General features: G+C 49.5%; 1 protein-coding gene across 1 annotated transcript in view; it reads right to left on the bottom strand.

The window, feature by feature from the left end:
- Positions 1–21,498, bottom strand: part of LOC122379323 (endonuclease/exonuclease/phosphatase family domain-containing protein 1-like) — a 52,761-nt gene that overhangs the window by 3,316 nt on the left and 27,947 nt on the right. Inside the window, exons 2-7 of the mRNA XM_043361436.1 lie at positions 11,260–11,411; positions 7,754–7,962; positions 2,329–2,437; positions 1,722–2,090; positions 1,078–1,260; positions 113–319 (exon numbers count right to left, since the gene is read on the bottom strand). Coding sequence (XP_043217371.1) covers positions 113–319; positions 1,078–1,260; positions 1,722–2,090; positions 2,329–2,437; positions 7,754–7,962; positions 11,260–11,409 — 1,227 coding nt within the window. The 5' untranslated portion in view covers positions 11,410–11,411. The remainder of the gene's footprint in view (positions 1–112; positions 320–1,077; positions 1,261–1,721; positions 2,091–2,328; positions 2,438–7,753; positions 7,963–11,259; positions 11,412–21,498) is intronic.

The raw sequence follows: 21,498 nt of genomic DNA, 5'->3' as shown, positions 1-21,498 counted from the left end.
CTTCCCTACAACAACTAAATGCCGGTCAGTAATCCAAAGTAACTCAAACACATTCACCGAACTTGATTCACGAGCCAGCACACGCAGCCAATCATTGACCCCCGGTTCTCACCTTGAACTTGCCGACGTATGGGGCCGTGACCCCTGCCGCCGGGACCAGAGTCTGGTCTCGCAGCTCGACCCCCTTGCTGACGTCATAGATGAAGCCGCAGCGGTGTCCGTCGGAGGAGGGGGGTGAGACGCTCCATCGCCAGGCGCCACGCCAGCCCTGCCAGTTCTTCACCTTGTGCAGACTGGGCGTGTTCAGCTCCGAACAGATCTGAAATCGACAGGAAATTTGGACCATTAGGGTATGAAATCCGTAAAGGGACTCTGAGGCAGGAGCGATGAATTGATTTGTACATACTTATATCATATCTGCAGAGAGTTCGTCAAATGTATTCGGTACCTGGGAGCGATGCTGGTGGCGATGGTTTATTTTAGACGGTCGCTTCCATGTTTATTGTGATAGCTGAGAACTCGTTTTAGCGGGTGATCCGAATGCCGTAGAATAACCATTGGTAAATCTCTCGAATCTCTCGAATAATGACCTGGCACTGAAAACATCTGCGAATAGGCCACGTTTATGAATTTTCCCGAGTTCACTGAGTGTCGCCAGGTTTTATCATCTGCCGTCCATCGAACTACGACCGATATTTGTTATCTTTACAAGAGGCCACCGACCACGCAGACACTCAGTGGTGAGTGGTATATGTCGGTTTCTTTGTAATCTGTCGGAAAAGCACGGTGCTGCCACCCGTGAGATTTACATTCCGGTTCTATGTAAGTAATATGCATATGGAGCTCTCGAGGCGAAAAAAAACGGAGCGCCATTCGTCTTATGTTTCGAACAAAACCGACGAAGTGCTATCAGTATCATATGATGAAGATAAGCTAACGCAATACATATTTGAACATTGCTGACAATAATCAGTCAGACTGATATGTTACATACGTAGCGACTCGCTGACCACGATTTTAGTCATGAGCATCACCATCACATCCCTCATCCTCCACCCACGCTCCCACCGCTCTCACCTTGCCCAGTGCGTCAGCGTCGAACACCTCCTGAACGGCCACCAGTCCGAGGCCGTTCTCCAGGATCGTTCGACACACCACCTCCAGAACACCAGGGTTGGCCGCCTTGTCGGCACACAGTCGCTCCAGGTTCCAGGTGGCCAGTCGGAACACTGGCCGGCCGCCGCGCTGGCTGTTGAATACCTGGGAATGAGGGCGGGATTGGAGTGAGCGAGAAGAAATGAGGTATATTATATAGTAATTATATAGTATTATATTATATAATTATTATAGTAAACGGTCATGTAGTCATGACCGTTTTTAACGGTCATGATTTAGAATAAGTAGAACAGAAGCATATGTAAAAAAAATGTGGAAGCCTAATGGGTGACGGATATTGATAGTACACGGATACAAATGAATCAACCGGTCATTGATTGGACTGATCAAACACAAAGGAACTGATAACGACGGTATTTGGTGACGTGCGCTTATCAACTAGAATATGTGTGAAATGTTGTAGCGGCGACAGGTGTATAGAAAAGCGCTGAATTCGGACAGAGACGAGCATTCTGAATGAGCTCGTAGCAGCACTGGCACAAGTAAACTATAGCCGAGCTATTCCACTCGTGTGGACCGGGAGGACAAAACTCGCCCTAACTCACCTCCTCGAGGACGGGTCGCGGCGAGTGCAGCGCCAGCAGCTCACAGATGTCTCCGGACGCCTCCAGGTAGGGCCCGGTGGCGCCCAGACCCAGTGGTACCGAGTGGGTGCGCCGGTGGCCCAGCGGCGCGGCGGCGCCCGTCGCCGGCGGCGCGGCGCCCACCTCGGCCGGAGCCGTCACCGACGTCTTCTCGCTGCTGCTGCTCTCGTGCTCGCTGGCGTCGTCCAGAGTGAAATAGTGGCGCAGCACGTCGGCACTGCGCCGCGACACGCCGCGCACCTTGGCCAGCTGGCGCAGTGAGCGGAAGCCGCCCTTCTTGTCGCGGTACTGCAGGATCCGGTCGGCTGTCTCCTGGGAGATGAATTGGACCTGGCGAGCAAAGTAAAGGAGATATGCGTGTCAACGTGAGTCGGATGCACCACAGTTTATAACAGTGACCGGGAAAACAAGAAGCATTTCATCATGCTGTGTTACGCCGTGCGACAAAATGTGCACTAGGATACACGTTCCTAAGGCAAAAAGGCACAGCATTCAGCCTCAATAAAAAGCGTGCGATGGTTGATGAGATAAAAGACGCACTCCTCTCGTAAAAAGTTGCCGTATTTACCTGCATGAGGTCGAAAATGGTCGCTGTGTTAAGGTTGATTTTCTGTGGAGACGCGGCGCCCGATCGGCCTTCAGGGCTCTCCATGACCGGCTGCGAGGTACCGGGTACCCTGTAAATGAGACAATTATAGGTCAAGTTTACATCCAGTTTGGTATACATCTCATGTACATATTTAATTTATGGCAATGGCATACGATTTGGTGATATCTGTGGGACCGATTCCCTTCTTCCATATCATGATAAGGAGAGTACACGTTCAAGCTTTGTTACAAGAAGTAGCCGTCACTTTCCCCACGCCTGTCGGCACCGTCCACCGACCCAGCGGGTCGGCGGACCGGTCCTTGATTGTGCAACCACCTTGTATATAACGCACAGGCGCTGGCGAATCAGAACCACAGTTGCAATACAAGTCTCGGCCCACACAGTCGTCTTTCCATCCGCGCCTCCGCGACAATGGTGGAAGCGGCGGTCGAGGGGACTTGTGCCCCTCAACACGGACCCCAGCCTCTGCATCTGCACTGACATCGCAGACTGGTTAGTCCGTGCTCCGTGACGGTGTATCGCCCCTACGTCACGTCATCGACTAGGGAGCTGACCATCCTGGACTGGTCATCGTCCAGCAGCACCGTCTCCAGTGAGTAGCTCTGCCCGGCAATATTATCTGCCCTGCGGCAAGGTCATCAGCTGCCCTGGACTTGCTACGGAGCCCGCCGATAGCCTACGGCTGATCAGCCCGCACCGTCCTCCTCAACGTCATCGAGTGATGGACACCACCTCGCCAGCGAACTCAGCATCAGAGGAGAGAAGTCAAAATCTGCAACGCTGAATTCAAGACAAATTAACACCCAAATAAAGAAAATTCGTCCATTCTGAACTCTTGCTGTATTTTCGTCAAAAAGTGACAGTGAAATTGTGCTGTGAAATTTGTGTCAACTTCGATGTGTTTCAAAACCGTACTGTTTCGTTATTTGTTTTCGTCAGTGTACTGTCGTTTGTTGCACTTCATTGTGGTTGCTCACCCCAAAATTTACGGAGAAATTGCAAGTGCATTTAATTTTTGCTTGCACTTTGCCGTGTGGTATCCGTGTCCTTCAATAATATCCCACTTCCATCCCGTGCAGTGACCTTATCCATTGACAGCTCCCTCGTGACAATTCAGTTCGTTACGTCGGCCCCCTGACACGAGGAACGAGTTTGTCTCTACTATAACGAAATTAAAAGCTGCGAACCCATATCTTTTTGTTTAGATACCCCTACTCTTTCCCTTACCCAGAGAAATGAGACGGTCGCCCAGTCGACAGTTATCATTCATTCCAGCGGTCTTTTCGATTATTTTCTATCGACCACTTCTTCATTGTGCACAACACTACAGCAGGGGCTCTACTGGTTCTTCGCTATTATCGCCGCTATCTTCATCTTTTCAATGGTAATAAGTCTATGCCGTCGCTAGCCATTACACATCTTGGCTATAACGTCCCTTCGGCTGCTCTTCGAGACACTCATTTTGGTCAAATCACCATATACGTACGGCTGAGGTCATGGCGGTCTGGAGGCAATTATCTTGATGTATTGCCCCAAGTGCTTTATGCATACTCGCATCCATTAAAGCCAGATCGCCATCGACGAAAGTCATGCATTATAGTTCTTAAGGATCGTATGTGCTTGTTTGTATGTCTGATGCGCATGTAATATTGATGAGAAATGTTGTATGTTGCAGACAGCCGACCATACTCTCATCGCCTGTGCAGCATACCGTCCCACTCCTCATGGGCCACAATGGACTGTCACATACACACGGCTGACCGCGCTTCACGTCTCCACTGCCTGGATAAGGGCCCGGCCAGCAGCCGGGACGTCGAGTACCTAACTGCCGAGTCCACCACACCGCCACTGGTACCTGACTCCACGGCGATTCTCTGGCGTCGCATTCTCGGAACCACATCACCCCAGTGCGGTCCAAAAGCGCCCTACAAGTAAAATCGCCACACAATTATGGTTCGGTACCAGTGCATCGACTCGCGACGTCTCCATCGACTTCTGCTCGCTTATCATCCGGAGGTCACCTCTACCACCAGATGTCGCTGCCGGCTCCGCCAATTGGGCCTTTACTCAGCCAACAGAGTGTCTAGATCACGGAGGCGTCAGGCATGAGCCCAATGGCAACTTAGCGGCCCCCCGGCTAAGAGGCGTTGGGCGAGGGCAGACAGATGCCGGAGAGAGCGAGGGAGAGGGAGGGAGGGTGGGAGGGAGAGAGATAAGCGGAGCGGGCGGGCTGGGGCGGGAGGCACGAGGGGAGCGCGGGATATAGGACAGTCAGAGACGAGCCAGCGAAGGGGACGGACCATCGGTCATGGTCTCAACAATTTTTTTTTGTTCTTCTTTGTTTTTTTTCCTGTCGTGACCCCACTGTGGCGGGTGGTTCCAGGAGCAGGAACTGCCACCAGTGGGCGATCGGCCTTTACTCAGGCTGCAACAGTCGACATCACCGCCCGCTCCGGCCGGCCGCGCCTCCTGTCGCTGTCCGCTGAAGGCGACCTCATCGGCTCCGCCATGGGCCGAGACCTCGGACATCGAGATCCGGAGGACCTCCACATCTCCACGCTGCGAGCAAGTCACCCACCAGCTCGGGACGTCTGCCTCTTCACCCGGTCGTGTGTTGTGTATATTCTGACGCCTCCTATTGTCGGCTCATGGGGGGAGGGGAGGTAATGTCGCAAGGCTTTGTTCAGAGGACTATTGCGACAAGCGCGTATTGCCTTGGTCAGGTGCGTGCGGCCGCTGCAGGTCCGGGTTCAACGAATGACCGGCTCTGCAGAGGCTTCCGCGCGCGGTTCCTCGAATAGGCTCACACGCTCGCCGCATGACGTCCCTTTGGTCGCACTGTGCGTGCAAGATCTTGTATATAAGTGTGTATGAGAGAGAGAGAGAGAGAGAGAGAGAGAGATAACTGTATTTGACAGACTCGAGGTCCAGTACCAGTCACATCACATCAAAATTGTACCACTGTACAGGGCAGAGCACCACGCTCTCCGAATCGATGAATAACATGCCAGATCACTTTCATATAGGGAGGATACGATTCGGTTGTCCGTCTGGCTCAGGCGAGTCATGAATCCATAGACGGCCTTTCGATACATCGCCATAAAGTTATCGATTCTTTCATTCACAAACATGTCGGACGCACTACAGAAACGATGATAACCAAAGAACATTCTAGCTGCATTGTTGAAACAAACAGTAAATTTCCTTGACACAGAAGAGCGATAAGAATGCCACAGATGCACACCATGTACATTAGAACAATACGTAGAGTATAAGTACCGTTTTACATTATATGAGCACATTGCAAATTTCCTGATCAGGGAGTTTGCCCGACAACAAAGAAGACGATACTGATATTGGATTTCCAGATCATCAGTTTTCTTGGGGCTGCTGGTGATGTGGAAGCCAAGATATTTGTACTGATCAACATAAGCTAGAACATTTCCACACAGCACAATATCAGGCAGGATCATATTTCGAAACAGTGGAGGCAGAATCGACATACACACTGATTTCTTGGTATTGAACACAATATCATGATTCCCTGCATAGTCAGCACAAATGTCAACCATTTTTTGCAGACCCTGTGGCGTAGGGGATAGGAGCACCATGTCATCCGCATAATATAGGTGGTTTATACTCCCCAGATAATGACATCCTACACCACTCAAGTCCAATTTTTCTGACAGCTGGTCAGTATAAACATTAAACAGGTACGGAGAGAGTATCCCGCCTTGCCTTACGCCATTCGTCACAGAGAACTCCTCAGAGAGGGTTTTACCCCAAAGCACATGATACCTCTGTGAGTCTCGCCACCGAACGAGGAGCCTTACAACGCTATTATCCATTCCCCTACTCAACAGCTTATCAAATAGAGTCCAATGGTTCACGCGATCAAACGCCTTTCTAGCGTCCAGAAAACAGACAAAGACTGCACTCCTATTGCGCAAATAGTGGTCCACAATTTCTTTTAACGCATACACAGCCATATCGGTGGAGTGGCCCTCCTTAAATCCAAACTGATGATCGCTAGTGAGAAGACTTGCTTTACATCGAGTGAGTATGACCCGCTCCAGTATTTTAGAGCTCACCGTGGCCAAAGCTATTGGCCTATAGTTATCCTTATCAGTCAATTTGCCTGTCCGATCTTTCACAATAGGGCGAAGTATCACCTTCGACAAAGAAGGAGGCAAGACGCCATGTCTCACCATCATCGAGAAACATAACGATAGATGCGTAGCACATGGAACACCCGCAAACTTAAAATGTTCAGCAGATAGACTGTCACAACCTGGAGAGCGACCTGACGACAGCTCATGGATCGATTCTAAAACCTTAGGAACCGAGAACATATGAATTGTCAAATACACACTGTGCTCGAGACCAGCTTTACGGACACACTGGCACGCCGAACCTCAAAGTAAGTCGGCAATCCCCGGCCGACATATCCTGCAGACGTTTAGCTATTGATTAAAATGAAACTTTGTCGCACATAAAGTATTGAGACGCTTTCCAAACTAGCACAAATGTAAAATATACGGTACATGGGCAGAAATAAGTAATTATAGCATCCGACTGTCTCGTAACCGATTCCGATATCATAAATTGGACCCGCGTCGAACCGCTAACCCTGATAACGCCGCGCTTTGATATATCGCACAACATTTTAATGGAAATGAAGAGCTCTTCGGCCTACATTAATATCAAGTCCAAAACAACAAAAACACGTGAAGGTCGTAAACAAGCACCTAAAATTGCACGGTCGGCACGTGACCCCATTTAGGAAAGCTGTGCGGTGAATACTAACGCAACAGAGCTGCTCAAATAAAACTTCCCGGTTCTCTCGAGCGCCAAAGGTCATACAACCTCTATACCTACTCCTCAGTCTCCACACATCCGGCGCCAGGGACCCGTGCCAACCCCTCGCACTCAATCGAGCCATCACAAAGCTTCCCGCCAGCCGAGTCATCGACCGTTAGATTTCACACCTCATCGGCAAGGAGAAAGTGTTTTGGACCGCCACGTTCCATTGACCTTGTGTGTTTCCTGTGGCTGGTCGCGAAGAGGAAAGGGAGAGCGCATGGGAGTCGTGCTGGCTAGCGGCTCGAGCCCATGAGTAGGTAGTTGCGGTCGGAGCCAGACGCTATCCGAGACAGGCGCCGTTCCGTTAGAGTTTGTCACGGTGACTGTCAACCGGTCATCCGCAAGCAGCAAACCGATTGGCGTGTGGGCTTTCGACAAGAAATAAGCGTCCAGCGAAGCCGTCCAGCGGTGCCGTCCAGCGGTGCAAGACGTTATGCGAGAGACTCATGTATGTTACGCGCTGTATACAGTATCTCACATGGCTTGTCACAATAACTCGCTGCGCTCCGTCCCCACTGACCTGTTGTTGGGTCGTCCGACGCACAGTCCCGCCCTGATCCGGTGGAGCCGCGCCGCTCCGACTCCGTTCACCAGCGCCAAGTCCTCGGGCTGCTGGAAGCCGCCGAGCGCGGCCCGGTGGGCCACGATGTTGGCGGCGAGGGGGGCTGACAGACCGGGCAGCGCGGCCAGCTGCTCCTCGGTGGCTGTATTCACGTCCAGCGGCGCGTTCTGCGGAGAAAAGGAGACATAGGTGAGACAATTAAGGAGACAGACGGGTGAGACAGTCAGGGAGACAACACGGTGAGACAATCAAGGAGAGGCCTGAGGGATGAGAACAGGTGATGTCAGACTCAGACATTGGGACATGTATCGGGGTGTCAAGCGTGGAAGAACGGGTGCCCGGTTTCGTCGTCCAGTTGGGATCCATCCAAACAGTTTCTGGGCATCGTTGACAGCTACCGCAGTTTATTAACTGAGGCAAATTATCATTAAGTTCAGCGCCGTATAAACTGCTGAGTTCTTCCGCCAAAATACATTGCCCTCTTCAATTACTGGCCTATTGGGCTGTTCGCTCCAGCCCTTAGTCGTTCTCCACACTTAACCAATTTCACACAGCCCAATAAGTTCCCAACTCGGCCAGTTAGCTCCGCCAGCTCGGCTGCCGGTGGCAGTCGTGTCACGTTACTTTAAATCGATGTCGAGCATAGCTCCAGATTGAGATGGTGCGGCCGCTCTCGAGAAATCTTGGAGGTAAAGCCATGCTATAGAAACTCAAGAAAGTATCAGGTCTAAAATGTTCATTGATCCATATCCCACTTTATCTTAGCCGCAAAACAGGCCAGCTGATTTAATATTAGCCAAAGATAAAGGGCCAAAGATAAGACAAAATATACCGCGTGTCCGCCAAGGAATAGCATATTCTGGTAAAAAAAGAAACAAAAAATTAAATGTATTGGCTAAAGTCATGGCATTATCAGTGAAATGTTCTTGACATAAGTACAATGAAAATCAAATATCGTTAGTGTATGAAGCCCACTATCGACGTCAGTTGCGCGATACCATTATAACAATGAGAGGACGGCAAGAAGTGGCATTAATAAGACATCTGTAAGTAATTGGAACTCGTATGGTTTTATGCACCACATTATGTCGCGCTGAAATGAGTTCCGTGGAATTTAATAAAGCCCGGGATATTACATCATTTCCCTAAGTGAGATATCAAAGTCGGCATTTAAAGGCAGTAAACCTCCAGAACTCAAAATCGAAAAGATAATTTTCGTAATCGATTTGTAAAAAAAAAATACTGAGAAAAACAACAAATAATTAAACATAACTAAAAATTGATCTCTTTCTTTTACCCCTTGACCACACGTAACCATATGTAGGTCACAATTGTGAACGAGCAGTCGCGACTGGTCACGAGCCTAGCTTCACGGTCCGCCATATACGTCTCCCGTGACGGACCGTCCCGTGACACGCGTCACGACCAGTGACGCGGCTTCCGTGTGACCCGACTGCGCAGTTGTTTCTCCGTTCACCGAATCTCGTGATAGATGAGTCAGAACAGGACCTGGGGATCTTTCGTGTAAGCATTCAAAACTATATAACTGCTCACTTTAATTCTAGCAATAGCAATGTCCTTATGTTGTGAAACTTCAACATCCTACTGACGTATGCACCCTTTACCAGATCCGTTCTTTGTGGAAATATTGAGCTGTGTTTACCGTAAGGTATAAACTTGAGTCATCTGGTCAGCAGCGTCCCTGTTTTCTGTTTACTGTTGTGCGCAGTGCGTACCTATATCTCCCAACATGAGGTGCGAGCACCGTCCGCAAATAGTCAACACCTGATATATAACACCTGATATACGGACCTGTAGCGTAATTCCGAGATCTAAATAATGATGGCAAAACAGTGCAGAGCGAGTATATGAGACATGGTTCTCAGTAGTCGTATACGCGGAAAGAGTAAAGGACATGTGGAAATAGCAAAAGAGACTGTCATATATGCAGTAAACAGGCCTAAAACAATTATCATGATACAATTGGAATACTTATAAACTCAGCTTAGGATTAATCATAAACTAACTACGTACTATGAGGGTGCCTGCAGGACTTTGAAGTTCGTACCACTTAAACTAAAAGCAATTACAATCGGCCGGTCTTGTTGCGGACGTAAACGTTCAATATATGCTCGCCCAAGCTTCTAAACAATTAACAAAATACCCAGAAACAAACTCAAGATATAACATACATAATATAACTTGAAGTATATAGGAGAGCCGCCATTCCAGGTATACCTTGGAGTAAACTTAGTCGAACAAGTCAGCACCTAGTCGTTCGCAACTCAGATCATCAATTGTCTCAATATCACATATAATATATTAGGCAACATATCCATTTTTATTAGTAAATCAATCGCTGCTGCTATATTTAGAATTACCACCGGAGCTACGACACCGAATCAATACAAATCGGCAGATGCTTATATGCCTCGCCCGATGGGTCAACCAACAGCACACTGACCCAGCATCCCCGCGGCCACCCGCCACAGGTGGTCTATCATCGGACACGACGCTGCAGGACCGCTCCCCGTCGGCACCGACAGCGTCCCGCTCGCCGTCGGCGCCGACAGCGTCGTTAGCGTTAGCTCGCCCTTCATCCACCGTGGGAATACGGCTATAATGGTGCCGTAGTACGGTTCTGGAGCTGCCCACAATATCCTATAGCGCTACCGTCAATAGATATCAGGGATCCACCCAGGATCACCAAATGGCCCTTGCAAGTTATACCGAAACGGGTTGACGAAATACTTTGTGCTAAGCTCTTATTGTGCCCATGTGTAAGAATGCGCTTTGCGCAATTTGCAACAACACTACGTACATTTTGGTACGGAATAATTAGTTTATGTATCGTTACACATCATTTGAAATTGAGAATATTTTAGCATTTCAAACGAAGTTTCATCCTGCAGACTGATTGTCTTTAAAACGGGAAGCTCAGACCACTCTCCATGATAAATTCATCGACCCACGCACATTAGATCCAGCGGCGACGCGTCGGCGCTTTACAATGACTCGGTGACGGTCTGTGTCCCGGACGTACTGGGGAGTGGGAGGGGAGTAGGGGAGGGGGATCGCCCATCGACCCGGCCAGTTCCGTCTGCCGCTGAGCAGCCCACCATCCGACGGTGGCTCCTACGGAGACAGAGCTATCCGGATGTAAACACGGAGCTGTTTGTGTGTGATCCTGATCACAGACCGCCACTGAGAAAATCGCCGGTCAACGAGACGCTGATGATTCTACAAACAAGTGGACAGGGATGAGCTATCCTGAATACCGTCTATTGAACGAATCTCCCGGAACTTTAGCTGCCACAACATGCATCCTGAATCCAGTCATCTACGATTGTGGCTACTACACCCATACTCTAAAAATGACCTATATTCTTGACCAGTGTGACAGCACTTGTCCTGAAGCTGATCAAAAGCTGAAGCTAGCCATCCAAGAGTGTGACATCACTCACCCTGAAGCCGGCGCCGAGCATGTTGAACGTGGCGCTGATGTCCTTCCTCCTGAGACGGCGTCTGAGCGATCCGCGGAGGTGGTGACTGCGGGTGCTGGCACGCTCCGGGCCACCCTGCTCCATAGCAGGCGAGCTGCTCTTCTGGCCCATCGCTGCGGAAAGAAGCGACAGCCGTCAGAAAAGCTTGGCCACGAGATATGGGTTAGGAAAGGTTGCACAGCTGAGTGCGGTTAAACGGATATCTTACCAAAGAAAAATGTGGCAGCAGAAGCGGTGGGATCAAATGGGGGTGAAAGCAAATGTGTTCAGCCTGATTATTTGAAACAGTACCAGCAAACCATCAACTGTAATATACACTCGGCCCAGCAGTGAATTCAGAGCAAGAGCGAAATATCATTCATATCTCTCAAACGTTCTACCCACACAGCATAAACGCTGGAGCATGGTGCCAACTTATGACCCGGATCCTACAAATGCTGGAATTCAGTAATGGGTTCACCGTGTCAGAAACGTGGACGGTAAACGCGAGTGCCACTCAAATGGTGTCTGAATGACGCATGGTTCACAGCTCACCGGGCCATGACCCGGCGAACTATGGCTGTCGAATACCGCATTAAGGATGGCGCCCCACACGCGTGCCGTCCCAATAGCTTTTCCAGCCGAGGGAGTCGGTTATTACGTGTGGAATGCAATTCCCTTTCAAAGAGAAGGATTGAAATAAAATATTTAATAGGGCTTTAACCCTATTACTGGTGTGGAGAGGAGCGATTTTTCATGCAAGCTGTCATGGGCCTGATGGGCTTCAGCCATCAAAAAGGCGTCAAAAGGATTGGGTTGGCGCAAAAGCTACGCTTCCAAGAGAGTTGAACTCATCTTAGGACGTGCATTACAAGACTGCATATCAACACAGCCAGCCTGTCACTGGCGGCGTGCCTGCAGTCGGGAGCGGCAGCGGTCCGGGGACGATGCCACTAAATCATCCGGCCCGTTATAGCGCAGTGACCCGTCCCTGTCACAGGACCAGTGCCAAGATGACGGTATATTGCTCGGACCTCTGCCTGGCCGGAAGTGTCTGAAGGATAGCACTAAGATCCATTCGTCATACATTGTAAGCTACGCCAATAGCAGCCCTTTCATCTAAGATGCCCATGCATTGAAGCCCCAAAATTGAAACCACCAACAGCTTCGTCTTTAAAAGAAAGCTACCAAGGCGTCAGAGAAGCAATTGGCCATCGTAATAGCCTTACTTTTTCACTTCTTATTGCTCCCTAACTGTCCGCGGCATTTCCAGATACTCGAGAACCGTAACGACTCCTCTTTCCTTCGCAACCCCTGTCCACCATTTCCGCTCCGTCTCCGACATCGAGTCCCTGTCTCGGTGACCGTGACAAACTCTGAGACTAATGAGCGTCATCGGATGCTTACTCGTCAGTGGAGAGCTAGAGCCTTGATGGGCGCCAAAGGATGGAGGTCACCGGAGTCGGGGCCACCCCCAAGGCAGGGTCAACGAGGACACCAAACAGAACCCGGAAAGTCACATGGTGCCGCATGGAATTTCTGCCGAGGCAACCTGCCAGTGTCATCCGGAAAGACCTCGAATAACCGGCGACTTTGCTGCCAGTACATGGTCATTGGCCAGTATGGCGGAATGGACACAGGAAAAGTGCGAAACCTGTTTTTGACTTGAAGGGCTTCTCATTTCAGAATTGATTCTTTTTTAAATAACAGTTTCAACCTCTGAATTAGATGAGTGGGTGAAACATTGCCTATGCATGCGTCATTTCATCGGTCATGAGCGTACAATCAGCAACAATAGTAACATCAACGAATGCCACAAATGTAATGTAAGCCAAAGATCCTGAAGCACGCAACCAATCGTCCCTCAGCATGCGGTATTATCACAGCTGATTAGTCTGGCCATATAGCCGTACGGATATCTCAGTCAGGTGACATATTGGCTGAGCGGTTCGGACAGTAACCTCACCGGCCTGAGCGCCAGACATGCCGGCGGTATATCACACACCGAAACATCGGCATTCCGCCACCGAAACATAGTCCTCCCTCACCCATCAGCGAGCAGCGGTACTGGCTGAGACAGAGATCCAATAAAGAAAAAGAGACATACAGTAAAGTAATCTTGCCTTGAACATCCCTAATGATAAAGGGGGTCTACAGGTTTTTATTCGTACATCACTCAGAAAGAGTCTATGTATACCACGCGGGCGAATACAGGAATGAATGGAGCTATTTGTGCCCTATTCATCAGCTGCCACATTCAGTGATGATCACAGAGCCGAGGTCATGACCCTTTGTCAATGCCCTGGCCAGCGATGGCTTGGTGGTCTGTATTGCACATCAGTAGCATCGCCCATGGGGCCTGTGAGGTAGCAACACATCGCCCTCCCCGACAGCTAGCGCAGGATTTCTGTTGTCGAGACCGGTTAACGACAGAAGACAGCGGTCAGTGACGCTTCATCCAAACCTCCCTGTACGTGGCGCAATAAAGCATGAATATTGAACGCGAACTTCCGGCTAGCTCGTGACGTCACCACAGTGACGCAAACCTACGTCACACGAGCAGTGCCGAGGACCAATTAGCAGCCTGGCCTGGATTGGTCGCTTGGCGGCACGCGACTCAGGCTGACAAAGACCCCGCTCCGCCCCCAGGCGAGGGTCGGGGCCGTCGCGGCGATCCGATACAAAGGTCCAGGACAGCTCGTCGGTTCCTATTATGAAAGGGCAGGCAGTCGTCGGTGCTGGGGTCGATCGGGAAATCATTCAGTCGGCAGGTTTAGTTCCGGGTTTCGGTTTCGGGTGAGTTCGCGCTGGGTGTGTACTGTGTGTGATAAAGACCTCGTGCCAGTGGTGTGTCAATAGATCAAGGGATCTGTTGTATCTGCAAAATGTAGTACAGTTGGTACACACATGTGTCACAGACCAGGCTTAGAAGTGTGGAGTGCGATGATCTGAGACATCCCAATGTCCACACAAGGGTGGGTACAGACACGGGTCACGCAATCCTGCAAGTGACGCGTGCGGCCGCACGGCGCGAGGACTGGATGACATACGAGGACGGCACAAGGACGAGGTGACACGCAGAGCGAGTAACACGAGCTCAGCGTGATAATGTCGTGAGGCAGGGCTGACACCGTGGCCTAGCACCCAGCAACGAACCTTCTCCACCCGCCTATCCTATTCTCATAAATCATGAAAGTTTTGGTAGTTTTCTGCATCGTAAGACGGTGCCGCAAAAACATGCATGCCTTGCGGTACAGCCTAACTGCAGGCGTTGACTACTAACGCCATCTATGGACTGGAAGTTCATATGCATCAAAAGCTTTGCGGTACAGCATAACTACAGGTGTTTGGTCCGCTGCCTCTTGCCGACTAAGTAGCAAGATTATTGTTGTCACACAAAGGGGAATAACTGCAAATACGTTCAAGACCCAGGTAATCCGTATAAGATATTTTGGTCTAAAAACCCACGTCTATTTCTGCATCCACGCAAAATAGCCACATACGGCAGCCCTGCGATGACTCGCCGAAGCTCTCTGCTGGTGCCGGTAGATCTGAGCGTTGGCCAGACAGCTGGTTGGACAGTTGTCACCATGTGACGCAGCTGTAGGTATACCTATACGCCACCCTACGCCTGTAGGTATACGGACGCCACCCGGCTGTCACGGCCGCCGTAACACCAGACGAGTGCCGCCTCAGCTACCAGCACCGGGCCCCACTCAATTCGGTTATTGAGCTCGATGAAATGAACCAATTCTTCAATGGATGGCATATTAGTCCCATAGACTGCGTAGAGTTAACGGTAACAGCGCACTTTTCATTGAAAGAGCGGGCATTTTATTGAGCATTTCTCGGAAAAGATCGAATGAAGAGGCGCAGAATGGATCAATAAACATCGATCTACAAATCTAAAAACTGGGGCTCATTAGCGTCCTTGGCAGGTGTTACCATTATTAAGCTGCCAAATGGTCCGTTTTACTCCACAGCATCGAACGTAGCAGCGTCTGAGCCCATTCCAAATTCACCGGAAGTCGCTGGAAGTCGCCATAACTACCATAAGCCGTCATAAGTCCCCTGTGGCGCGATGCAACGTCACAACATCCTCCCCATCGCCCCTCGTACGATGCTCGCCCCACTTACGACACTGCCACCCCTCCCGGTTCGATATTCACGTCGATAGAGTGGGACCACGCCGGCCCTGGACCACATCTTACCGCATCGAGCGGTGGTGTGAAGCCGACGACGACGGTAGGAATAGGGCATGGTATAGGTGGGGCGCGCGGTAAGAGCGATCGTAACCTAAATACGACGTTCGCCGCCAATGCCACCAATGAGGTTAATAGTCCGACTCAGTAAGACATTGTGCTCGAATGCAGATATTTAACCGCATGTGATTTGGAGCATGAGTATTGTGATTGCTCTCATCAGATCCAGTAAGAATTTCGACGATTCCACATAACTTGCAGATGAATTAATAGTACAGTCCATCTTGCATATCAGGGAACATGGTGAAGCAAATGAACGAAGCAAATTTGACAATTGAAGCTCGATTGACCTTACAGAGTAGCAGGTGGAATGCTATGCTACAATGGTTTAATAAGCCCAACTCTGCCATCGCGTGAATTCTGTAAGCGAGAGCGCATGCTGGCTGAATACCACTGAGAAATATGCATTCAAACTCATCAAATCAACACTCTGTCAGATCCAGCGAGCGAGAGGTCAGGCTTAAAGTTTCCGCCGACCGCTGAGAGAAATGGCATTCTGAATGCCAATTCACAATGGATTACTGCCAGCAACCGGCTTTACAGGAATCGCTCCGTCACTATCGTCTGAAGTCGAAGCCGGTTGACAAATTACCAAAGATCCGCATTGACAGCGGTGAAGCTAATGTCAACTCACTCGTCTGGGAAGGCAACGAACTTGCAGTCATTGCCACGTCTCATAGTCCATCTGTACGACTGGCAAGTGGTGATCTCATTCAGCCGAGAGGGATGCTTTCTGTCGGCCGACTATTTACTTTTGCGGCGGGTGCACTACGGATTGAGAGGCCCAATCTGGAGTCTGAGGAGCTCACGTCAAAGCCGTGAGTGCTATGGTAATGGTGAATGACGCTTATTGTGTTGTTGAATGCGTTGAGGCTCGCGGTGTAAAGCTGTGTTGAGGACGGTGTGTAAAGCTGCTGTCAGTCTGAAGTGTCACAGACTGAACGCTCCAATTCGAGCCTATCAAGAGGAATGACGGTGGTTGTCATTTTTTAGGCTCAAAGGCAAAATAACGCATAGTATATGCTGCTAAGGTTCCGTCTGAGTCGTTCTAAATATAAGAGCTCTGTCTGACGACATGACGTCACAAGACAAGAACGAAATTAGCTGTGATAAAAAACTAGGTCATGACAAGGGTGCTTAATCAAAGACATTTGTTTCAGGGCCTCTGCTACTGCCTAACTGAACGTCCATTGGCTCTACTCATATCATAGATTTGAAATGGCGCTCGAGCTTCCTGCGGCGGACTCCGAGAAGATATCATTCATTTATCACGGGTTCATGCGGATTGTGCGAAAACTCCCAGCACTACTGCCACTGTCGACACCCGGCTGACGGAATTTACAATTCAAAGTTGACGCGCCTCCGACCCACTGGCCTGGCCCTGTCTGAAGCGGTCTCCTTGGCAACTTCGGGTCCAGCAGGCGACTCGACTGAGCGGAGAAACCCCCTCCGCTGCCGCTGCATTGCGATGTAACTGCGATAGGTGCCAGGCGCATACACAACGACACGTCCCAGGACACTGAGAAAGCCGCACGACAGGTTTCACAACTCAGCCGGTACGCTGCACCTGTATTCTGCGGTCGGGCCTGAAGGATGATGACGGAGGGAAGGCCATCGCCTAACGCAGGGGACGTCACAAGCTATGCATTATGCAACTTTATACTCATGAACATTTTTAAGGCATACAGACAAGAAAGGTCTTTCGGAATAACTTTTAGGAAACAATAAGTTTCGATCGCCTTGTGCAACATACACACAAAAAATTATCATGCTAGCAGATACAGGCATGCTTACTGATGAGCTTTAATTGAATGCTGATGAATTTAGCAATGCTCAAAACAGCAATTATTTCTCAGATAGCAACCAGAATAACACCGCAAACTTATATAACAAATGGCTTGGGCAAAAACCGATCGGCTCGAATATCTTCGGGAGAACAAAGCTGCGTAATAATTGTCGTCCGTACAGTTACACAACGTCCCGCGACAGTGGGACATTCCGGTGGGACATTTTCGCCTCGGGTGCTGGCAGGTGCCCGCGAGGTCAGAAGTCAAGGTCACGGGCCTGGCAACGGCGACAGACTGGCGGACATCGCCCCCCCCCCCCTGACGGAGGGGGGCGAGAGGTATGTGACCGCAATGCGACAAGATCCCGAGGCGATAGATAGTGGCCGAACCTTCGCTGGGAGATATCAAAAAGGCATAAAGTAAAAACTCACATGGATTATATGGACAGGAGCCATCATAAAAAACATGAATGAAATGGCATGATTTGTCCGGCCAGAATCAAGCCATTACAAAAATTTACGCTCACATCAAAGTAACGTAGTTAAGCCGAAATATCATATATCTAGAGAATAGTGATTGTTCTTAATTGAAAAGTCCCAACCTTCGGAGACCTAAGCATGACAGAATAGGATATTCAATTAGGAGGCATGGTATACGAAGACTATAGGTATAGATCACCCCATATAGGTACCGGTTTTTGGATGAACACGGGAATAGCCCACACTATATGATGGACTATGAATACTGTGGGCGCGAGCACCGAGCCCTGTTTCCTTTTGTTGGCGAGGAACGAGGAAAGGAAGGAGTCACGGTATTACGGTTCGTGCCGAATTTTCTCGTGCGGGGTTGACTGAACTGTCATGCAATCACGAATCATGCAGGCAGCATACATCGGTTTTCCTGAAGTTCTAAATCAAAAGAGAAAGGGAATTCCGATTTTGGTTCATAGTCCATGATATTCGTCTTGTACGTATACACAAATCAAGCTATGAAAGGCTAAAGCGATGGATTGCCATCGATATTACATGTGCAGCTTGTCAAAACAGAGGAGGATCGCCTGCTGATGAACAACAAAACGGAGGAATAAAATAACGGCGAACACGGCAAACAGGCAAACAGATTATCACCTTGAAAGGAGGGAGCTGGAGGCCAAGAAGTCGACGCTCAACAAAAATTTCCCTTTGCGCTGCAGTATTATTTTTTCGGGAATTTCTTGTTCCAAAATCACTTCAAGATATTTTAGTAAGTTGAATGACTTCCCAAAATCACTTCACGAATTTTACTAGGCTGAAAGACTTACCAACTGTAATGAGAAAAGGATGATTTGGTCGGTGCCTGAACGTGACAAACACGCTAGTAATTTTATCAGTGCTAATCTCTCCCACCACTCCATGTCAAAACGGCTGCTGGAAACGGGCACTTTCGCTGTTGCACACAAACAACTTGCTTAGATCTCACAAATCCAAGGAATCAACATCCTCACCCTAACAACAGACCAGCCAGACGAGATTTTCCTCCACGCACCGGTGACATGACGGGTTACCAGATGTGTTACTGGGTAGCCACCGGCAGCCTGGCCTGGCAACACTGCCACCGCGGTGGTTATGTATACGCCACGCCAGAAGTGTGTGTGTGTGTGTGTGTGTGTGTTGAGATAGAAGCCAGACGGCGAGAGGGACAGGACGGTGATCGACGCCGGTTGGCACGCTGCTGACCGCGCCGGTATCTGGGCGACACTCGGAACACGCCGCAAAAATCACTGGCTCGGTATACCAAACAACAGATATAAAATGAAACAGTTCACTACCCGGAAAAAAGGTTTGAAAGCACAAGAGGAGAAAATCGCACGGTTCCCCACACTGGAAGAAATGAAGTCGCTCGTCTACATGACGCTATACCTAATATCACAGGAAGCGGACTTCAATCATGAGTGCTTATTCTGCCTTGAAATTTTCATCTATTCATAAATCATACGTCCTCCACCTTCCCATAAAACATCACATCCTTTTCTTAGAGCCTCTGATCCCATTCACAGTCCTAAGTAGACTATCCTGCGATAGAGCGCCCATCACAGGACAAGACTCCGTGGTCGTCCCGACAGCCGGCGGCCGGATGGCGGTCGGGGACGGGGAGATGGCGATTTAGTGCGGCCCCACCGGAGCAGAAATGGATCCCATGAGACGCACCGGACCATCAGGGAGGACAATGGATGACGATGCCACCGGGCCGCATGGAGAGAATGGACGGAAAACGGTCAGTGATATTCTGTGGGCGTGCGGGTATGTCCAAGAATGAATACAAATATATGCATTCATAAGGATGCACTATGGATTACAACTTCACAGTGATATACCCAGCTTCGAAGAATTCAAGAAAGCCGTTTTAAGCATTTTGACTTTTAAGCATACAATAGGCGCTATCCTGAATTGTAGTTACCTGTACGACACCTTCTGTTTGTTTTAGTAAATCTGTTCATTGTTAATATTTAAATTGACGTCACTGCACGAAGAACAGTTAGGCTCATCCTCATTAGCCAGGCAGGCGGCTATTAATGGTGGATAAAATGCACAAAAATGGCAGTTGAATGGAACAGCATGCCACATCGCTTCTCTGAATATGCCGTGCTGAGATTTCAACGCACTGTTTTTACATCGCACCTTTAATCGCTGTAACGCCTGCATCGTATTGAAAAGAAATGGCTTGTTTTGCTGATGGGGCATAGAAAATCGATAGCATTGTTGGCTTAAGCAAATATTTTATTCGATCAGCAAATCACTAAACCTCTTTGTGACCTATCTTTCACACTACATCAGACCATCCATCCACTCACTGCTGCACTATACTGCATTCACTGCACTCATTTCCTGCACTGCACTCAGTGCCTCACATCACTCCCTACAAGTCGGCCGACCTTGGTGCAGTGGACGAGTTGGCACCTGAGGCCTTCTGACCGCGGAAACACGGACCTACAGACGGCTGGCCGGGCCTCGCGTGGCGGCCACCGTGTGCCATGGGGCAATCACCGCCCCATCAGCATGTCGGCGGGCACATTATACCCGACCTTGACCCAGCTGCGGCACAGCTGTCCCGGGCAGGAGGGTACGGGGCTTCGGTGGCAAGGCAGGAGAGAGGAAAGGTGGCTATGTTAGAGTGAGTTTGCGAAATCGGTGGATCCGCGGAGTCCCTAGGGAATCCACGGAGTCCCTAGTGGCTCCGCGGATGAACATCAAGTCTAGTATATTCGCGGATAAACGGGCGGGGATCCGCGGATGAACAAGACTCTTCAGGATAACCGCGAACTCCCTGAAGAGTTGACGAGATCCGCGAACCACCCGGGGAATCCGCGGAGTAACGATTCATTCTAGTGAGTTTGCGAAGTTCCTATGCGTTTCGTGCAGTTATCTTATGACAAAAATGCAAGGCATATTGGATAGATCGTCTGCGACTTAACCCTCACCCGTATTGGTGTTTTCCCAGTTGCTGTTGGAATTCACCGAGTAGGTACCGATTCATTCTAGTGAGTTCGTGAATTATTCTTTCATCTCGCTTAGACGTCGCTCGCAAATATTAATATGCAATTAAATAATGGACGGTAAGCCATTTTTGGCGTGGTTGAACTTCTGCGACCAGTCTGCTTACTTTTCTCCCAACCATTAATGGAAAGCTGGAAAGGCTATACCGCGCATCTGAGCGATCATGTGAATGTATGCAAGTATGTACAGGGTGGAAAGTAATTACGCGAACATACTTTTTCGTCTTATAGCAATGGAAAAAGCGGCGGGTGACATGAAAATTTCATCCTTTCATATATTCCTATTTATGTGCGATACACTGACAAAGGCGTTCAGGCATAATTGACATAAGCATGTCAAGCACTGTTGGCCAAAGTTTAGTCCACGCCTCCTGGAGCTGTCTGGTGAGGCACTCGATGTTGGTGGCTACTAGCAGCTCCTTAGACGCTCTCCTGAAGAGTCGCCTGGATATTTTTGATCAAATTGAGGTCTGGGCTATTCCCAGATTGACCATTATATGCCCAGAAGAAGAATAGGTTCTCAAAGCACCAGTCTTGCGTCTTTTTGGCTTTGTATACTTTATTTTTGGTTGCCTTTTTGGCCACTACATGCAATTCTGACACCATCCGGGCGCTCATAACACGCTGATGTGTGTTCCTT

The sequence above is a fragment of the Amphibalanus amphitrite genome, unplaced genomic scaffold (assembly GCF_019059575.1).
Source record: "Amphibalanus amphitrite isolate SeventyFive unplaced genomic scaffold, NRLGWU_Aamphi_draft 000075F_arrow, whole genome shotgun sequence".
Classification (NCBI taxonomy): Eukaryota; Metazoa; Arthropoda; class Thecostraca; order Balanomorpha; family Balanidae; genus Amphibalanus; species Amphibalanus amphitrite.
Note: the sequence above shows the minus strand (reverse complement) of the source record. Positions and strands in the feature narration are given on the sequence as shown.